Source organism: Phycodurus eques, chromosome 15, assembly GCF_024500275.1.
Source record: "Phycodurus eques isolate BA_2022a chromosome 15, UOR_Pequ_1.1, whole genome shotgun sequence".
Lineage (NCBI taxonomy): Eukaryota > Metazoa > Chordata > Actinopteri > Syngnathiformes > Syngnathidae > Phycodurus > Phycodurus eques.
The window spans coordinates 22,002,408-22,024,809 of NC_084539.1; the positions used below are offsets into that span (position 1 = coordinate 22,002,408).

Here is a 22,402-nt window from a genome sequence, read left to right on the forward strand (position 1 = left end):
ACAAGCCACCACAAGATTGCCCTGCTCTCTTATTGGCCACATGAACAGGAAGAAGAGGTCTTGAGGTCTACTGAGAAACGGCGCTAATAAACACAACATGAAGGAAAACTGCCCTTTGTTGTTAACTTCACAAGGTTATGGACTATATAGGGCAGTGTTTCCCAACTTTTATTGAGCCAAGGCACGCATATTTTCCAGTACAAAAACCACCACCACCAAACAAAAATGTCCCAAAAAGTCATTATACTGAAATAATGATTATCTTGTCTCAATTTATTGACAAATGGACTTAGCCAGTGGGAAATTTGGGCCTTTTTAGTTGAACACAAAGCTATTATTGTGTTGTATGAATGGCAACTGGAGGATTGACAGGTTAATTCTACCTTCTGCCGTCAAGAGGAAGAGCATATAATTGTTCTTCCTGTCAGTACACGTAACTGGCAGAGATAGGGGAACAATGATATATTATTTGTAGTGCTGTATAGTGAACCCCCATTTGTTGTGGCAGGGGGAGGGGGGTGGGTGTACATTGCATACTGTCAGTTCAGCCGTCAGACCTACGTTGGGGAGCTTCTCTGCCTCTTCTTCTGACTCTTAATTATGCTGCATATTTCCCAGCAGACCTTAGTGCTGTGGCACAACATGGTACTGCACGGAACGCATACAAGTCTAAATTCTGACTTTGAAAAAAAAAAAAAAAAAAAAAAAAGTTTTATCTAACACGGAAATGTTCATATGTCCAAAGTTTTCGTAAGGTTTGCAAGTAGTATTAAAAAGAAGCAATATAGTGGGAGAGGGGGGAGGGGGGGGGGGGCACGAAGGATGACGCGATCACCACCACTGTGCTTGGGAATCGCTGATTTATAGGCCTACTAGACAACCAGATACGACAAACGGCAGGTGACATCTGAGCTTGTGACAGGATGAGTTGCTCCAGTCCAGGTGTGTCATCCACACAGGACAGCTGGCCGCCACTTCGCCGCCACCCCCGCGGTGTCGCCGGGCTAGTTGGATGCAGGGGATGCGCTCAAGGTTACACTCACACAGCTGTCACCTAGTGCTACCTACCCCTCCCCTTCCACTTCCTGTGCATGCAGTGATAGAGGGCAGAAGCCAAGGCAGGGAGGGGGGAGTATTTGAACTGCACCAGAAAAAAAACTTGCCATAATTGCATCTATGTGACGCTGTTGTAACACTTGAAGCAACTGCTATTTGAACAGAAATGGTTGAGTAATACATGGAAACAAAGACGATAACAATATATTCTTTATACGCTGCAAAAAACTACTAATATTACTGCAGTTGGTGTGAAGACACTGATGTTTCGACATTGTCACAAAAGTTCAATCTGGTCGGAAAAAAATAAATAACATGCAACACAAATTCAAATCAAAAGGAATGAGACAACAGTGGGCACAACAACACCTGTATCAACAACAGTAACAGTTCCATTTCTATAAATCTCTGCAGCCGTTTACATTTTCTAATGATCTTCTACAAAATTCCTAGAGAGTCACAATGTCCCATCATTGGAGATTTCATTTTAGAACAGGACTGCGGACTACTCATATAGCCTTTGGGGGCTACACGGTGCCCTCGGGTCCATGTTGGTGACCCCTGCCCGGGGGCCATCTGCGGCCCCCGGGCCGTAGTTGGGACGCACCTGGCATCGCCTATTTAATGAGGTCTAAATATGATACACAAGACCAATACATTAGGCAAATGGTGGCTAGTGGGGTAATGCTGAGGTTATCCCCATATGAGTCACTTAAAAACAAAAATAAAAAAAACTGGTAGAGGCACTAAATCAGATTTTGGGCACTTGGAACTGTAGCGTAAATCCAGCCAAAAAGTAAAATTGTGCTTTAAGGTACAAGATAATCCAAACATATGAATAACCTACAGAGGTTAATGGGCACAAGTGAATTAGTTAGATACAGGAGTTTCTTAATTTCTTTCCAAATATATCAATAACCCTCGCCAAATATCGTACTCAAGTACGAGTACTGCTACTTAAAAATAAAATGACAATAAATATTGGTCTTCCAAAAAAATTTATTGCGTGAGAGTAAGAAACAACTACAACTACTTAGTAAAGGGTGAGTAATTTCTGATTTATTTTTTAAATCAGATCATGAAAGTCTAATAAAATAAAAACACATAAAAAGTGCATTGGCAAATTTGGATATTTCTCTGCATGTGTGTGCATGCGTGCGTGAGTACGTTTGCGAGACTAGCACGTAGACCAAAAGATGCATGATCCATAAAATAGGGCTCATGTATTTTCTCAAGTTAGAAGTGATCGGGAATATCCAGGTTAGGGCAGACAGTGCCAGACAAATACAACAATACATGAAGGCCGTTGTTTTTCGTAAACACAATGGTGCGCCGTTGCCGTCAATGGGAACGATGACCTTCCCAACATGGCCGCCACGTAGGCACGTCGATTCGATTCGCCCAATAGAAGACTACGTGTGCGGTGATGTGACTGTCTTGTGTCGTTTGATGAACTAGAGTCAAACGTCAACAGCGCCCAATGCGGAAGTGGTAGATGGCAGATGAAAAAAAATTATAAGCAAATCAATAAAAGCAACAAGCAGAACGTGGATCATTGTAACGGAGTAAAAGTACCGTTTCTTCTTAACATGAATACTAGAGTAAAAGTCAAAAGTATGCAGCATTAAAATTACTCTGACAAGTACAATTCATCCAAAATGCTAAATGTCGTGCGTTCCTACCCAACTCAGTATACAGTTTAATCTCCAGATAGACTATTTGTTTACAAGCAGACGTCTGTTACTACGGAAAACCTCGCTTCATAGGAGTGTCTATCTCGTGTAAACTTAGCAACAACCACGTGTTTAAACAATGCGTGATTTAGCCATTAAAGTTGACAACATCGGGTTGGAGGCCTGCTTCATGTCAGAACTAATTGCAGGGACGCGGTTCCAGGATGGGATTGGGAGCAAGACCGGAATGTGAGAGGCAAATTTTTAGAGAAGATGAACAGAAGGGGGGAGAAAATGCAAAGAGAGGGGAAAAAAATTCAACGGGAAACAGTTAAGTGCAAAGTGAATTATTTATTCAGTCGATTGTAGTAGCGGCGGCGAACTTCCTGCCTCAATTACGTCCTCGGTTTATCTTAAAAGGGCCACCGCGGCGCGAGTTGCGAGCAAGCCCCGGTTTGGAATGTCGTCTTGGTTAATGGTTGTTTGAGATGCAATACTAAGGAGTAAGTCAGTGAGACGCAGAGAGAAAGTAACAAAAAAGAAAAAAAAAAAAAAAAAAAGAGAGAGAGAAACGCATGCTTGACATTTTACATAGTGGACTTGTACGTTGGAGGACGTACAAGTTTAGCTACCTCACACTCGAACAGAGCATGAATGGTATAAACAGAGTACATGTCGCCATCACGAGAAAAGACGGCAGTACATGGAGCGAATGAGGGACAGCATGTAAAAATGCTGCCGACGTCCAAGTCGAGCCATGGGGGGAGTCACAGTCACTCAATCGGCGTTTCAGAGTTGTATATCAAAAAGCCCTTTCGCCGTCTTGTTTTTGTTGTTTTATAGTTTGAGGTGTGACAAAAGCAATAAATATTAGCATCCAAGTCGCTGTTCTGATTGTTTCTTTTTTGGTCACGAACCAGTGCTTTTGGTGAAACCAACCTATGTTCTACTGCTGATTACGAAAGCACGGAAAAAGCTTGCAGCAAACTCGTTTTTCTTGCGATATCACAGAACACAATATTCTGTGGGTCTTGAAAGATCAGTCAAAATGCTGTAAAATGGCTGGCAATATGGGTAACTCAGTGAATGAGTTCAAATACAACTCCCCGCTACGCTCAACGTAGTTGTTGAAGTGAGCAGTGGGAGCCCTGCGCTAGTTTTTCTGCAACAAGCCGGTCCCATTTTGGGGTAACGGGAGACACTGACCCAAGAAGGGTGTGAATTAAACACAGTCTAGTCTGTAATTTTGTTTTGCTCGCTGTCATTACAGAAAGACCCGCTACACGAAGATGTTGGAGATGGAAGCAAGGTATTCAGTGTTTTTTTTAAGCAATGTTGAAGGCTTCGATGCCTAATTTGCGAGCCTATCGGAACATATTACACAAAAAAAGGGTGCTGTGCGCGAGGATCACCCGTAGCGCTAAACCCATATTTTAAGTAGGACTGCTCACATCATCTTTTTCTTGGAAGTTGTCGACTCTTCTTGTTCTGTCTCATCATTTGGCTTTGTTTGCTTTCCTAAGAAGCTCTCCAAAGATGTTTAGCCAACAACACAGTAGTTGAAGACAGCTGTTATAGAAGCTAATGCCAGAGGTGACCAGTGACTGAAACCCCGAAACAAACACCAGTCATAAGATTGTGCTACGGCATAAAAGGAGAAAGCAAAGCGCCGTCATCCCATTTTTGTTGTGTTGCTGTTTACAAAGCGTTGTTACGGCTGGGGGTGTAACGATTACGCCTTTCCACCATCTGATGCTCCTCGAGAGCATCTTCTCAACCGGCACCTAGTTGTTCCTCTCTCTCTGGCGTCTAGTCCCGCACAGCCGCTACACATGAACTCTGACAACCGCTCGGAGGCGCGCCCGATCACGCCGCTGCGAATGCGCTGGGGCTCCAATCAGCGGTCTTGGCGTCATCACCTAGCGGACCTCGAAGCAGCTGTGCCGCCTGGCGTGGACTTGGCTCATGGCGGCTGCGTTTTTTGCGCTCTCACACCACAAGATGGTGCCAAAGCCCTGTCTAATAGGAAAGTAGTAATAGGAAACAAAATCTGTACAATAATCCCCTGCTATTCACGTCTCATCACAAAAGAGTTTTTTTTTTTTTCATATTCGTGTGTTAACGATAAGAGTCTATAAACTGAGATAACTACTAGCATTTTTTTCAGGCAGGGATCTATTTGAAGGAGTTTGGATTTTTATTTCAGGACATTCTTATTTTTTTGGGTTGTTTTGTTGTTGGCCTTTGAAAAAAGATGTACATCAAAAAGAAAGGTAGTTGGAGATAGATAAATAGAAGATGGAGAGACAGAAGAGTTCATGTTATCTATTTAAATACAAAACAACAAATAAATACCACTGACGTCTTTTATCGCAAATTAGATTTCTCGTGTTCATAAAAAGTTTGTTTATTCCAGATTCCGTGTTTAAGCAAAATTTGAGTTTGTTGTCATATGATAAACTTTCATGCAACATTTCTGCAGAGAATGGAAACCTGCACATCCCAGTGATTTTTCATTAAAATATTGAGTTTGGCCCCGCGACGTTGTCCCAGTTTTAAAATTTGGCCTAGTGTGAATTTGAGTTTGACACCCGTGCCTTACATGAAACCAGCCCATGGCATAAAAGTTGAGAACTGCTGTACTGCGCTGACAAATATCAATAACATCGATTACGGTAATCGACTTAACTTTCATCACATTATTGTATTTTCGACTACAAAATTAAAAATCTAAAATAAATTTGGGGGAGTCATTTTGAGGTTCAGGTCTCTCCCCGTGGCCGTAACTAAGTTATTCAACAGCAGAACACACGGGGGAGCCTGACACAGTGCTGCAGCTGCATTCTTAAGTCATACAAAGTGTCTTTTCAGTGGCTGATGTGAAATCATATCACATCACGGACCACAGGAGATTCATTCAATAAGCGCCTTTGAGGAAGGACGACTTCATTCCTGATTCGATCGCTGCAAAGACTCTGACAAAACGGTCCATTCACAAGGTCAGATGTAGGCTGGCGGTGTTGTGTGAGGAGGGTCCCGAGTACCTGTGTGTGTCGTAATATACTGCGTGGCGACATAAACCTTTTACAGGCCCCTGGGTTCAATGGTCTCTCTGTTGCAGGTCAAGGGCCGACAAAGCTCCTTCCAAAGCGCTCTCTGTGTACCATACGACAAACTTTCTTCCATCTGTGCAGTCATTCATGCCTCATTAGCGCACACGTTTCCTTCCTTCTTGTTGAAGAGTGGAAGACGACACAGACTATTTTGTAAAGTGCACACAAGTTTATCTTTATTGAATATATGGAGGACTGAGCCCCGAGATGTAGGTCAATCAATTGTCCTATATGCTACACACAGAAACAGACACAACTACTGAGTGACTCTTTTACACGTTACACACAAAAAGGGGATGCCACAGGGCGCGGTTCTAAGCAGAGGACACCTGGAGTGGTAATAGAGCAACATCAGTATAAGTTGGATTGGAAGAAAGTGGTGGTAAGAGTGCGAACAAAATTGCCACCACACGGCTAAAATGAGTCATGGTGTGAGATTATCCCAAAATGGGCAAAATATCAATCGCTGGGTTTAGCATGGATTACACACATGCTTCCGTGTTGCTGGGATGACAGCAAATTTGTTTTCAAATTAATCTAGTGAAATGTTTCCCGATGTTTGCTGAGCCAAGGCGCATAATCATGAGAAAAATCTCACAGCACACCACCAAACAAAAATGGCACAAAAGGTATATGAACTGAAATAATGATGTCCTCGTCTCAATTTACTCATAAATGTACATAGTGTGAAATCTGGGCCTGTTTAGTTAAACACCAAGCTGTTATGTATAAATGGCAACAAGTTAATTGTACCTTGTGCCATTTGGTGGGACTGCATTTAATTGTTCACCTGTCACTATATGTTGCTGGCAAAGAAAAGAAAAAAAGAGACCGGAGTTTCAAACTTCCAGAAATTTTCAAACTTAAAAACTTTCCATGATTTAATGGTATTTTTTGGGAATAAACAGGAACAAAGCTGGAAATTGAGGGTTGTTAAGGTACTGTAATGCCTTTGCATGTGGGCAAGGATGAAATGATCAATAAATGATCATTTTCGGACCATTTACCTGAAATTGGGTAATCTTCCGCTACACATCTGACAATCTGTTTGGGAGTCACTACAACCAACACAATTCATTCTAAAGTCTTGCAAAAAACCCAAAGAAAAAGGAAAAAAATGCAGTAAATTGAAACTTTTTTTATTTCTGGAAAATTAAAGAACCTCCCCTCCATGCTAACATTAACACGTTGTGGTGCCAAACTTCACCCGGCAACACCAAAGCTCCAAATTGTCCTGTGCATGCGAAGGCAAAACGGGGCTCCTGACACGCTCGCACATGATGCCGAGCATTCAACGTGGGAAATAACATACCCCCGTTTTTTTTTTTTTTTTTTTTTTTGCCCGCCTACCCTCCTGTTCCTTCCCCCCGGTGACGCCGAGCCTGCTGGCTGCGTTTCCCGTCCCTCGGCGAGCGCCGCTCCCTCTTTTGTGGACATGACGACACGGTCTGTTCACAGCAGGCTGGACTGTATGAGAACCTGACTCATTGAAACGGGCCGGGCTAAAAAAAAAGCGCTCAACAAAAACGAGCCCCTTTAACACCCAAAAATTTGAAAAAACTTTCCACGGGAATTAAGGAATTTAAGTAGTTCTGAAATGCCCACTTCTTAACATCCCTACGAAATTTACTGCAAACTAAAAGAAAAATTTCCACCCGTTTGCAAACTTGGATAGAGCATTTATTCGCCTGTTTTTTTTTTTTTTTTCTTTTACACACATGAACCCAGCAAAAATTTCACACACAACACAGCATCCGGGTCAGGTTACAACAGACGTCCGCTCCTACGGTGGCAACGTAAACCGAAATTGTACACAAACCAGAATGCAACGTAATCAATCACTTAACTGACAGAGTAATTAATAAGGTCATCAATCCATTCAATTTTATTTACCGCTTATCCTCACTAGGGTCGCAGGCGTGCTGGAGCCTATCCCACCTATCTTCGGGCGGGAGGCGGGGTACACCCTGGACCGGTCGCCAGCCAATCGCGTGGCACAAAGACCACTATATCGCGGTGCATTGTTCATATATCATACTTCATTCGTTTTTTATAGGTTTTAACAGTATAAAGGCAGTATAATTGCAGTTGTGTGCATTCATTGTAATACCACGTTGTGCCACAACATACCGGGCAGCACTGTCATCTACTAGAAGAAAGGCAGCGTAATTAATAACAAAAAAAGGCAAAGAAGGTCCCCGACTAAGTTTCAGTAATAGTCTTTGTTCCCACAAAGTAGAGAAAATATATGCCTGCGAGTATAGGCGTACGCTCTGTTTGAATGTGTTGTTGCTCTGTGAATGTTCAAGTAGCAGTTGATAATTACTGTAACGATGCTAACTTCCGTTAACCCACCTATGGCGTTTCAAATTATACGCGAGCATTCGCATCTTATTTGGAGAACTGTGCGAGAGAGACAGGGAGGAAAGGTACTCAGGATTACTTGAAAAAGTGTGTTTTAATAAGGTTAAATGTGTTTAAAGTAGGTGCAACGGGTAAATCCATATAAAAATATACAAACAGCATATGGTGTCTACAGTATATCGCAGGCTTTCACCTATTGTGGCTGGGTCTCGAACATAGCCCCCGCGGAAAATATGGGTTCACTGCAGCGGAGTGTCGGGGATGTGAAGTTTAACACCCGACGCTCCTGTTGTGTTGAAAGCGATGATCACTGCCCGACAAGTATTGTATATGTCACACCGGACGCTGGCGTGGACGTCGCTACACATCTCAGCGAATCAATTCGCTCTCTGATGCGGCTATTTTGCGGTGTGTGCGTGTGCATGTAAAGGGGTAAATACTTTGCTCAAAGCAGTCTGATCATTCCAATGACGTTGTGGCTACTTCAGATATTTTCCGGCGCGTTCCATTTTAAGATCTGAAACGAGCGTCTCAAGAAACCGACAGGCAGACAGTGCGCGTTTACCTTGGGTGAAAACCAGCAGACAAAAGAGAACCGTCAGGTGCTATAAATACCCAGCTTGTCAAGCCGCGCGAACGTCGAGTCTGCAAACAAAGCGATCTGCTGAGATGAGTTCATAGCCCTCCACAGACCGCAGCTGCTCGCGCTCGTCGTGAGACGCCCAATAAAACGCCGGATTCTGCGTCGGCGCGCAAGAGGAGCGAGAAGCATAAAACAGATAGAGATGGCAAAAGTACTCACACACAATACCTAAGAAGAAGTACTAATACTTGTGTCGGGGTGAAAAAATATATATATATTGATTCAACTCCTTCACTTTTTGTTTTAGTACAGAATATGAAAGTATAAATGACTTTTTATTTTCAATTTTATACAATATTAATATGAATACAAGTGCAACTCAAATGTTGGGGCATTTGATGCAGCCAAGTCCAGATGCTTATGTGTCAGCGGTGAAAAGGAACTCTTGGAGATGCGGGTCGGGTGCAGCACAACACTGCACTATTGTGGGAGGCAGTGACGCATGTGTTTACCCTGCAAGTCGCAGACGCCAATTAGCATTTATGACCAGCAGTGACACAACATGACTTCTCTTTCAGAGCAGGAGACACTGTAATAGGTATGCCAGGCCAATAGTCGGCAATGTGACTTTGTTAAGAAACAAAGCACATGCGTGCAATATGTGAATAATATTTGCGACTGCAGTGAACCAATGGAGAAGTTAGAGACAGAGAACCACAGCGAAAATCTGCCAATAACTGAAGTGTCACCCCAAAAGGGGCCTGACATTGCCTATAGATGCCACAAGATGCCGACAAAGCACTTAAAATGGGGAGGATCATCAAGCACCAACCCCATGCATCTAGCATGTACGCGATCATGTGGCATAAAACATTGTATTTCATTCTTGAAATGATTCAACACAAATACGCCATCTTCCCAAGGCTCATCCGCAGTCTTAGCTAGCCTACTAGCCTAAATAACACGCTAGCACAAACTGATGTGACATCATGGACAAACAAATAAGCACACTGGCACATTACACACACCCTATTAAGTCATTGAACTCATCTTTTGGCATTTACACACAATAATAAATGTTTCGGAACCGTATTTTCACGACCATATGGTGCACCGTATTAAAAGGCACAGTCTCAGTTACGGGTTCTATTTCTGTATTCAACACATACATAAGGCGCACCGTATTATTGGGCGCAGGCATGGTAAAACATACGCTAGCTTAGAACATACAGTAGCATGCATGCACGCTAAAACAATGTTTTTAAAAAGGCAGCGGGAGCAAAACTGAGTTTGGTTGTACTTTACTGAAGTGTTTAACAATGTACTCACATCATTTTTTGATCAATCCTCATCCACAAATCCATCAAAGTCCTCATGTTCTGTATCCAAAATGAACAGCTGGGCAAGTTCTCCAACAAGCACGCCGGGTTCCGTCTCGTCAGTGTCTGAGTCAGTCTCGTTGCCGGTGGGCTGTTCAGCAATGATGCCGGCTTTCGCAAAAGCTCGGACAACAGTCAAAGCGGATACCTTAGCCCAAGCGTCCACAATCCATTCACATATGGTGGCGTAACTCGCTCGGCGTTGCCTCCCAATCTTAGTTGCACTTGGTTTTTCACAGCAGCTATGAGACGGGCGGGCATGGAGTCACAGATCAACAGGGACGGTGACGCGGGGAAAAAAAACATCCGGTCTCTTTACGTAAACCTCACTCAGTCACTCTCTCATTTTCTCCTCGTCCATCCAGCCCTTTTGATTGGCCTTAACGATGACTTCGGCTGGAAACTTTTCTTTAGGCAGCGTCTTCCTCTTAACAATCACCATAGGTGGCAGTTACCATGGCAACCAAGCACAACAATAAAACCCGACTTCTCGTGCCCCGATGCGCGTATCGCTAGCGTTGGTGGTCCCCTTCTTCTGTCCGGGATGTCGAAAGTGAGTGGCACCTCGCCCATGTTAGTGATATGGTTGGGCTGGATGTATTTGTCGGCAATCTTTTTACTGCAGTAGGAGCGGAAGATGGCCACCTTTTCCTTGTAATCCGCCGGAGGTTGCCGCGCCACGGTAGTCCTTGCCCGGATGGATAGATGCCACCGTTTCATAAAACGAAAGCACCAAGACGGACCTCCTTGAAAATGTTCGATTTTCATTTCTCTGCAAGCGTTATTGCCCTCAGTCGAATGGTGACTGTAGAGACGCTTCTCCCGGCTGTTCTTTGCTCATTAATCCATTGCTCGAGTTGGTCTTCCAACTCGGGCCCACCTCGCCTTGTTTCCGCGGAAACTCAGCAAAGCTCGTTTTCCTGCTTCCTCCACTTGCGAACCGTGAATTCTCTCTGCGATGCTCGATTCCCATGTTCCTCCTCGTGACTGATAGCTTGCAGTTTAAACTGTGGTTCGTAAGCGTGTCTCTTCGTAGGTGACATTTTTGGGGGTCCTGAGCCAAACCGATGTTGTTTTGCACAAAGCACACCCCGGCGCTATATACCTACTGGGGGGGTGCCTTTAGCATCCTCCTTCACGCGCACCCTTCCCCCTTTATGTCCGCATGCAGCATGTCGGCAAGAAATGCTCTCTGTCAGTCAAGCGGAGCGCTCATCACACAACAACATTTATAGATTTGGGAACTCAGTGCACACATAAGGCGCGCCGCATTATAAGGCACCCCGTCCATTTTGGAGAAAATTTAAGACTTTTAAGTGTGCCTTAGGGTCGTGAAAATACGGTACATGCAAATTGTAAGGGCAAAGTAGACTACATGCCCCGGGCCATTTGGACCAGGCGAGAAGCATCAGGAGAGAAGCAGAAACCAACTTTCACTTTTGACGCCTGTACCAAAAAAACAGCACATTTCAAACACAGATGACCAAAAAAAACTATAAATGAATTTCACCGAACAACACCAAGATTCCACTGGATCGCAGTAAAGTAATACATTTGCTTTGGATTGAGTAAAAAATAGCGGATAGCAATTTAAAAATATATATATATATATATATATATATATATATATATATATATATATATATATATATATATATATATATATATATATATATATTTTTTTTTTTTTTTTTTAATATAAATGGAGGCTATGTTCCAAAAACAATATGCGGCATTCATGGTATTTTGCATACTTATGAGGTCCACTGCTATCCAGGTTGCATAAGGATCATTCGTGAGTGCATCACAGGATACCAGTCTGACATTCATTGGATGAGACCCCCCCACCCCCTTCCCATGGTGCCAGTGAGTCGACAGTGAGTGGCATAAAATAAAAAAAATACACAACTCGAAAGCATGGATGCACTCATTCATACACAAGAAGGATGACTTGTTTTCGAAAGAGTCGCCCCTCCCACTTCTTCCTGATATAGACCAAGCCATCGGAAACTGGCACCGATTATGGGGCGTCCCCCTTCCTAGTATGCCAACTCCAGCGGGCAGCTGCCTCAATGGTTTGACACACTCGTGCACAAGCACAGCCTGACAACTTGCTACTCAAGTGACTTGGCAAAAGTGGATGCAAAATGGAGGATCAAGGCAAAAACTGCTACCGCTGCTTTAAGCAAAGTATTGGCATACTTTGATATACTCTACTCTGCAGGTTTTAAACTCAAAGCATTTTCTTATTTTGCATTGTTTTACTCTGCTGTCTTATGTCAGGTCGATATTGGAAATGAGAATCTGTTCTCAATTGCCTTAGCTGGATAAATAAAGGTTAAAGAGACTAGAACAAAAATAACAATGTAATAAATTAATGTTCTTGACTAGGAAATTTACCAAACCATTTCTGATTAATAAAATACCGAATGGCTCCCATACTGCTGACCTAAATGAGCATGGAGGCTCCACAATTTCAGGGTTCTTAGTAGTACAAGCCATGTTTCCTGCTTTTGAGACGTAGTTGTACGTTGTACTAGCATTAGCCGCAGCCACAGTCTTTCTCACTCCGGTCACGTGACGGAAAAAGTTGTCACATGTCACGCAGTTGGAGGAGGCTTGCTGAAGAAATGTATCTTCAGTATAGGCTTATATTCTTTTTCAATTATATTTAAACAATAATCATTTTAACTATGGTATATTACGTTAGTAGGACTGTGAGCTCAAACGGCTATATCTGGATTGGAGTTAAAAGGGGCAGTTTGACATCGCTCCTCTTCTCCGTACACTACCACGGTACCATATTCGTTCCAGTAAAATGTTGCATCCATGCTGCACACGTCTGCGGCTCATTCTAAGCGGCAAGGTCAGGGCTAACTGACAACATCCCCGCTGGGGCTAAACGCACCGATTTAGAGCGCGCCAACGTCGTGTTTTCCAAACAAGGCATTACGGCACCGCAGAATGCTGTGATTACAAAACGATATGCTCAACTAGCCTAATTACGACGTGTTGCAGGCAGGCTCGCCGGGATGGATGCGTTCCCCCCGGAACAGATCTTCGCATGCGAATCAAGAACATCGTCGGCATGAGCAAGCCAGGATCGCTTGGCATCAGAACGGGGAGATTACAGCCCAAACGGCGCAGCAAATACTGCGACACTTCAGTACTGCTGACCCGGATTAAGACCACGGCGCAAACACAATCTTGCCCTGTGAGGTGGGATTGTTTATGTTTACTTGTTTTTCTGTGTCAGGGACCATGTACAGAAAACAAACTTGAGATTGTAGTTTTGTAGCTAATTTCCATGGGCAGGCGATGTGGCAGTTAAGAGAGAAAAACAAAGTTTAGCTAAGTGATTAGGAGTGGAAAACTACATAGGCATATGATGAAGACGTCAAACGCAAAAAGCAGAGATCTCAATTTTTTGTGCATCGAGTAAAAATGGATTTTTTTAAAAATTATTATTATTATTTCTGGTTCCAGGTTTAAGATAGTTGAAATAATTTGTTTGTTTCTATGGAAACGGTTCTATCATTTGTGACTGTCTTTTAATTCAACTGCAAGATTGTTTCATTCTTTTCCGGATTTATATGAGAATATACTGCAATCTCGAGGCCGCCCTTGTTGGTCTGTTCATCTGTTCTGAAGTCAGGTGCACAAAGGGCTGAAGAGGCGGAAGTGTGGTATCATGGGTAATGAGCAAACGTACGTGTGTGAACGCATTCTTCATATTGGAGCGACAATGCCCCCCGTGACCCCGAGCCCCCACCCCTCTCGTAAGGCCTGCGACGGAAGGATGTGGCCCGGCGGGGCGGCCTCTCCGCGCTGGGTCCGCCCAGGGTTTCGGCCGAGCAAATGAGCACCTTGCGTAAAGCCACACGACACAAAAAGCCCAGAGAGGAATGGCCCCTGCCGCATTTCATTGTGCCAAAGAGGCCATTTTGCATTTAAAGCTTTGAAACTGGCAAGCATCAACAAAAAATAAATAATACTCCAGATGAAACTGTAGATGTATAGACCATTCCATAATATTATGAAAACAACGAGCACCAGGATACTTCTATGTGGCACAAACGTCGCTGACCTGAACTGCAACGTCCACAAAATATTGTTGTCTTTTTTTATTTCCCTAAAACAAAATCTAGATTAAGCCATCGAAACCTATGGGTGAGGAGGATAAATTGAGTGGATGTCGTAAATAGTTCCTGTTGGCATAGTAACCACTTCTCAACGGGCAAACTGGGAACCGAACATCCATCATCGGGTTTGTGGAAGGCAATTTCTCTCAGCTATGGATAAAGTATACAGCTGGGTTGCCTTTGGGTCATTTCGCAAAACATAATGGCTAGCCTGCTAGCAGACGACAGTGCCCCATCCAGTTCAGGGTCGAAGGCGCGCACCTGTGCGCCATTAATCCGAGTAACAGAAAAGTCAGTTAATTAGCCTTCCCCTTAATGATCATGTTAACCGTGTGAATTTCCACCGTGTCTATTCTTGAATAAACTGCACGGTCGGCGTTCCGTCTCCCTTCCCAGCAATTTACCTTTCGTAACATCTTTTCGACTGACACTTCACACATTCAAATTACGGTCAGGTCAAGAAGAAGACTCAACTCATCATTCAACACCGTTTTCTCAATCATAATCATAAGTGTATCTTACAGATTGTGCAATAACTATTATAGTACAGTTCATCAGGCCTGCTAGTTTGCCTTTTACCTGAGTAGTCATCTTCAAGGTCCCCTGGTAGTGAGGAGTCCGTGTCCTCGGAGGAGGCTTGGCTCCTCCAGCTGGCGTTGCCCATCCAAGAGGCCCCGTGGAAGAACCCGACTGAGCGGTCGACAGAGTTTTTGTCTACTAACTAACTGCCGTCTGCTGTTCGGACTGGCATTTTTTCACAACCCTGCTGAGGATTAGTCACAAACAAGCTCATGATGATCACGCTCACTTGACCCACACTCTTCCTGGGAAGATCCACAAATAGCGAGCGGTGGTGGTGGCGGTGGAGGGGTGTGGGGAGTCATGAAGCGCTTAAAAGTAGTCGTTTAACAGGGCAGGAGGACGGCGGTGCCACCACAGGTGCCACCCAGTTAGTTGGCGTGAGGACACACTGAAGTGTGGCAGGGATGGGAAAAGGCCATCCGCCCGCGGACGGCCTGCTGTGTGGCACACAGCGAGAGCAACAAATAACTCATCTTAATAGACAAACAGTAAAAAGTAGCACTGTTGCATTATATCCAGAGTCTTCCAAAGCAACCTTGGCATCCATGGTCCCTCGGAAGAAGAGGCGTGGAAATGTTTGGCGCAGAAGCTTCGCCGTTAGCCTTCCGTTGCTAATGGATAGCGGTGTCCAGGCAGACGCAAGACACGCGATCCGCCCGTTGCGCTGAACGATTCTCCTTCTGGAGTGGAGCGAGATTCCCACCGCTTCCCGATGGATCTCCACCCTCCCTGCCTCCCTCTCCTTGCTTTCCCATACAAATCACAATAATTACAGCGTGGCTAAATCTACGGGGGTGAACAAGTCTCTCGTTGAGCAGGCGAAGCGCTTTGCAGCCGTCAAACCTCGAAATTGCAGCGTATGACGCTGAGCGGCCCAGTGAGCTCGTTGTTTGCACACTCCCACTGTTTACTATTTCGGTACAGCGTTCCCCCGCTATACTGCAGTTTATCACTCCCTGATAATTTGGAATATTTTTATATCGCTGACGAACATTCACCTTATGAACATTTCGGCCATATCAACGACTTCTAAATACTTTGGCAAGTCTGAATTTATGCTACCACGGCAGCATACTACCGGAAGGGAATATGCATTTTCGGGTTGTAGTCTTTGTTAACTAGCTGACTGCACGTCACAATTGCGCCCCATAACTGCCTCTGCGAATGAAGGCGCTCAAGTTCTTATACAGCGGCTGAGGGGTGACTCATGCCGCACTCCAAAGAGTGTCACTGATTAGAACACCTGAAATGGTAAAAAAACTATTTAACCTGAAAAATCCAAAATTGAGTACTCCATCGTTGTCAGTCTTAGCACATTTTATGCAATTATCTTCAACAAGGTATAATGTACTTAGAAACAAATCTCATTCCCTTTACAGGGTCAATAAATGTATGTTTTAATGCTCTTGTTTTGCGTGTCATTTTTACAGTAAACAAACTGTGAGTGACAAATTAAAGCACTTGAAGCAAGCACACATTGCCTCTTATTTCGAGAACTATTGGTATGCACTCAACAGCCATACTGCATTCAGTGTTATTGTAGAATCACTGCAACGTGTAACTTGCGAGAGTGGGAGAACAGGCGTTCAGGAATACTGCAAAAAGTGTGCTTTCATGAGTTAAAGCGTGTTTAAAGCATGTGGGAGGAGTGAATCTTTATAGCTACTAATTACTTGGCCTCTCGACATCACGGATTTTCACCTAACGCAGGTTGGTCTGGAACGTATCCCCCGCAATAAACAGGGGTCCACTGTACTGTAACATCAGGCGAGAAGCAAAGCGCTGGGAAATAACTGACACGTTTGTGCTAACTCCAAGCAAACTCAAGAGCTTTAAACAGCAAACACGTGCCACATAGGTGAGGAGGCTGGGGGAGGACAAAAATAGGCCGTGGCCATCAACTACCATTGACTGCTCACAAAGACAGACGTGGTGACGGGGCTAATTATAAAACACAACTACTCGCAACGCTCACATGCCAAAGCTGTTGTGTCACACTGCTCAACTCTGTGGGCGGGGCATCAGTTTTCCCAACACTATGACAGCAAATAACATTTCGTCAGTGATGCAAAAAAAACAAACAAAAACAAAAAACGCAAATGATTCATTCGAGTGTGTTGATTCCAAGAGACAAGCAGTCAATTCTCGGGGATCCCCTCTGAGATCGCACTGTAACCCACTAACGCCGATTGAGAATAATAGTAGCGCATTTAAAAATGAAGTTTCTAATAGCTTTTACTGTGCGATGTAGTCCAAACGTGGCGAACTCAAATAGTAGTTCACAAGTTGACTCCATGCAACACAGACGGCAAGCAGTTGTCAGAAAAGTGCTTCCACAACTAAATATTAATTGAGTGATTCTCAGGAGAATAACCCTTTCAGCAAGAAAGCGAGAATCTTCTTTTCCTAAATTCAAAGTGGTGTTGTATGACAATTATTGACAGCGAGTGTGACAAAAAATCTTACACTTCCTCCCTTTTCATGCACAACATGTTACAATGGTCCACAGCAGGACGAACGAGTGTCGTTGGGACACCGTAACCATGGTAACGGGGAAGTATCTTGGGCTGTATGTCTCCCTTCAAGTTTCGTTAGTTCGTGCGCACGTTGACTCGCCCTCTCGGTCTGCGTGCTACGGCAACCATTTTGGGCAGCGTTTCACTACAACGGAACCCCTAAAAACACAGTTAGTGACCCTTATGTGCAATTAAATCAACCTTTAAAGTCACGTAAAATGTTAAAACGACCTGCATGTAAAAGTAAAACCTTTTCATCACACAAGTGACAAGCAGTTAACTGGTTGCCAGCGAGCATGCAACGCTAATATAGCAGTGTACAGCTTCACTATTCTTTTTATTTCTGAGTTGTTGTTTTGTTACCCTGTCCTGTTCAGCCAAATTCAACTTTGCAATTCTTGTGAAACAGCACAAACAAATGGTCTCAAATGTACAACACCAGTAACAGAAATCCAAATAGAAACATTGGTTTGCAAAAGGTTGATCTCATTTCAAGCCAACAAACTTGAAACAATAAAAAAAAATGACATCAACTGCTGTCATATGAAACACTAAAACATAACACAACGGATGCACCGCTAACATTTTCACAAGTACGAGTACTTAGTGAACTCAACTTTACTTAAAGAACAGTTTGAAAAACAACCGCAGCTGTAACAGCACGAGCAACTAAAACTCAGTTTTATGTAATAATAGTCTGACAAAAACACAATATATTTAGATAAAATACATTATACTCACGAAAGATGCTGATTATTAAATGTATTCATGAATGCAGATTGCTGCAGAGATTTTTTTGCTGGGTGAACTTGGCTGCGGACGGCAGATTGAGACCCTACTGCATGTGGCGAATCTGAAATCTGCTTAAAGAAATAGTTTAAATCGACCTGCACCGGCGATTGTGAAGGCCCTGGGCAGATTCGATTGACGTGGCAACACAATGATGCTGAAATCGGATTGGACAAAAACAAAACTCAGCATTCACATACACAAACTGGAAGCTGTGCAGCCAAGATTAATGCTACAAAATGAAGAGAATACAGTATAGGAAATAAATGAATAATAAATACGTTGGAGTTGCTGATGGGGCAACAGTAGGATGCCTGGATGAGCAGATAAGTCCTGATGACTTGACTCTTGAGGCTTTTTTGTTTTCTTTTGTTTTGTGATATGCAAGGCATCTGTCGGAAATGTTGAGGCCCTGTGGTTGGTATGTGACACTCTCCTCCCACGTGTGCGTTCACCTTGCATCACACGGTCGTGTTTGTGCACCTGTGTGTGTCAGACGACAGCTGGTTGCAGCGGGGACGCAAAAGTAGCCGAATGGGGTAGTTTCGTCAGTTCGTTCCCTGTTGTTGTTCTTTTAACGCCTTGGTCCTTTGCATTAACACGCTTTATATTAGCACAGTGACCAGAGACGTGGACTCGAGTCGCTACAACTTGGACTCGAGTCACTGGAGTGGAGTCAGTGCGACTCGGACTTGCATGCAGATTCCTCTCCGCCTATATGCAGGAGTTTTGTCGGCTTATCGTTTCATTTACTCGATCAGTCACGGCTCTTACACCTTTCACAGAGACTTCGGGACGACGATGTCACACAGGTGTTTGCTTTTGTTTGGTATTCCAGGCTTTTTGTACAGTCGCTGGCATCGTGTGACCGCGGCGAACTTTGATTGGCACTGTGTTCATACCATTTTAAATCAATGACACCTATTTTTGTTTTTTTTTGGTGCATATCAAATTTGCAATTATACATCATTTTGGGGTGCTGTTGTATTGATATGAGTGCTCAACGATATTGTTGGAAATGACTGTCAGTTTCATGTTCTTGAGCAAATAATAATAATAATAATAATAATACACCAAGAGAACTTGTTGGTGACATATAAGCCACCAATTCCTTGAAATAAGATGACTTGACCTATTACTTGAGATAACCTGTGACTTGGCTTGGATGTTGTTTGAGACCTGAAGGTTAAGAATGGAGACTTTTTTTGGCACGCGTGATTTGATGAATGAACAATAGTAGCCTATAATAGTGCGGTAGTCAGTTTACAGGTAGAAGGATCCAAAACCGGCTAGCCGAGCGCGAGGCTAGCCGTTAGCCTCGCGCTCGGCTAGCCCCCCCCCCCGTTCCAGACGCCGCCTGATGCCCCCCGTTCCCGGGGTAAGCTGGCCGGGTGAGAGCGGCCCCGGCGGCTGGCTCCGTCTTACGGCAAAAGCGAAAGTGTGTTTTACGGCAAAACGCTGTGAAAACGCGACTCAAATTTCGTTTGTTTACTAGCGAGGAAGGATGCCGGTCAAGTCGCCCCCTCAAAAAAAAAAAAGAAAAGAAAAGAAAAGAAAAAGAAGAGCTAAAGCGCTAAGCTACAACCGAACGTACGAGGCCCAATTGGGCAAGCGCACACAATGAACGTTCCCCCGCTCGGCTGGCGGACGTGCCCAGCCTCGGGGCACCGTTACACGGCGGCGGTAGTCTTACCTTGCTTGCTCTCGATTTTGCCCGACATTTTCTTGCGCTCGGCGGTTCCGACAAAAACGCTGGAGCCTCGCCGCGGGTTCGTCGTCACCGACGACGACTATTCCGACCTCCTTTTCCGCACTCCGTAGTGTCCGCGAGACGGTTCGGGTGGGCTCAAAATAATATATCCGTCTTCCACACACATGGTGCGGGGAGGCCGCTCGTCGGTCAAGTCAGTCCGTGGCTGGGTGATCTTTGGCTGGGGCCACACTGCACACACGCGCGTTGACGCCTGGTGGAGCCCGTGAACTCGCGAGTGGGTACCACAGCCAGCCGGCCGACGTGCCAGCGACCCGCCGCGGTAGGAATGAGCAACGGCAATCTGTCACAAGGGCACGGGCGTGTGTGGAGCTCCGAGACGCTCTGCCTCCAGGCCCACGGAAGGAGAGGGAGACGGGATACATCGTGCGGGGGGTGGGGCACTGGGGGACATGTCGAAGGCGGCGGGTACCGCTGATTGCCCGCTGTGGAATAACAGACGCGAAATGTGGGTGTTGAAACCTTTCACTGGGTAAAATCTGAGTGTTGAAGCATTTCGCTGGAAAATATGCTGGTGTTAAAACCTGCCACTGGAAAATTTGTGGGTGTTGAAACCTTACACTGGAAAAAATCTGAGTGTTGAAGTATTTCGTTGGAAAATATGCGGGTGTTGAAACCTGCCGCTGGAAAATTTTGAGCGTTGAAACATTTGGCTGGAAAATATGCGGGTGTTGAAACCTGCCCCTGGAAAATTTGAGTGTTGAAACATTTGGCTGAAAAATATGCGGGTCTTGAAACCTGCCGCTGGAAAATTTTAGTGTTGAAACATTTGGCTCCAAAATATGCGGGTGTTGAAACCTGCTGCTGGAAAATTTGTGGGTGTTGAAACCATTCACTGGGAAAAAATCTGGGTGTAGAATCCTCTTAAACGAAAAAGTGAGGGTGTTGAAACCTTTCACCAGGATAAGTGTGGGTGTTGAATGTTGAAACATGACGAAAAGTCTGGGTGAATAAAAGTGTGGGTGTTGACATATTTTACGGGGAAAACTAAAAAGTGGGTGTTTAAACACCGACATCAGACCGCGGGTGTGTTGAAATGTGGGGGTGTGAAAAGATTGAACTGGGAAAAGTGTGGGTGTTAAAACATTTCAATTTAAATGTGACTCTATAGACAATGCCAGGCACACTGGCTGCAGTCTATAGTATGCACCGGTGTCAAACTCAAGGCCCGGGGGCCAGATCTGGCCCACCACGTCATTGTAACTGGCCCGCGAAAGCAACACATGAGCGTCAACTTCCATGATTCTTGCACAAATCTGTGCCAAAATGTTCAATTGTCATATGTAATAAATAATGAGTCGAGATATTGCAACCATTTGTTGTTACCAAACCCCTTTTTACAGTAACGAACAATAGTTGAACAAACTATTATCGTTGACTTCGGATTTCTAAACGAGTGATCCATTCCATTTGTTGTGTCTATGTAATACGATGATGAGGTGATTAAACGATTGTTAAACAAGTCAATACCGGCCCTATGAGGGCAACCGTAACTATAATGTACGACAAAAATGAGTGTGACACCCCTGATTTCAAGTCATCCATCCCACTTGTACCCGCAATTGTCGCGCCGCACAGGACAACACAGAGCACAAGTAGCATAAGGTGAAAATATTCATGACAGTCGTGAAAAAGGCCGCTGGAGGTGTCCCGAGACTTCTGCACAGCCGTCTTGTCTGTCTGTGCGCCACATGAAAGGTGGAAGTAAACATTGCACTTTTTTTTCCCCTTCTTTTTTATGAATTATTGACCCGACTCACAGAAGGAACTTATTATTGCTTTGAGTGATCTAGGTCAGCTCGTGCAAGCAGCGAGCGTGCGTGAAAGTGCTGACACACACGCACATCATCCTCATGCTCATGCTCATCCTCATGCTCATCCTCATCCTCATGCTCATCCTCATCCTCATCCTCATCCTCATCCTCATCATCACGTGTTTAATTAGTGATCAGCCCTCCTTCCAATTGCTATTTGCCCCAGTTCTCAATGCCTCGCACACGGCAGGAGGCCGCGCCCGTGCTCGCTCGGAGAGGAAGGGCGTGCGCGGAATGCTTTCCCCGAGGCTACGAGAAAGTCGCACGCAGGCGAGACAATGGCTCCTGAGCCGCAGACTCGTCGGGGCAGGCAGGACCCAGATGCAGAACGCTCGCTGTCTTTCGCGGCTTTTCTTATTTTGGGACAAACAGTCGCAGCTAATTATTGCTGTTGTCATTGTTCACTCACTTCTGAGTATTGTTGTCTGAACGGGAGTAAAAAAAAAAAAAAAAAAATTGATAAAAAAATAATAATAATAATACAATTTTAAAACATGTATTTTTAAATGTCATTTTCTCTAGAAAAACTGGTGTGGGTGTTCAAATCTTTCACCAGGAGAAAGTATTGGTGCATCAAAAATAGAAAACTTTCACTGGGGGAATTGTGGGTGAAGCCCCCT

The 22,402-nt window shown here is 44.4% G+C and overlaps 1 protein-coding gene across 16 annotated transcripts in view; it reads right to left on the bottom strand.

Moving 5' to 3' along the window:
• rapgef1b (Rap guanine nucleotide exchange factor (GEF) 1b) overlaps positions 1-20,246 on the bottom strand; it is a 52,995-nt gene extending 32,749 nt beyond the window's left edge. For 6 of the 16 annotated variants that reach the window (XM_061698351.1, XM_061698357.1, XM_061698352.1 and 3 more), the window contains exon 1: positions 19,891-20,244. In XM_061698351.1, coding sequence (XP_061554335.1) covers positions 19,891-19,918 — 28 coding nt within the window. In that variant the 5' untranslated portion in view covers positions 19,919-20,244. Of the gene's footprint in view, positions 1-19,890 lie in introns of all 16 variants that reach the window. The other 10 variants (XM_061698355.1, XM_061698359.1, XM_061698354.1 and 7 more) reach the window with 3 other exon arrangements.
• Between the last annotated feature and the right edge of the window lie 2,156 nt (positions 20,247-22,402).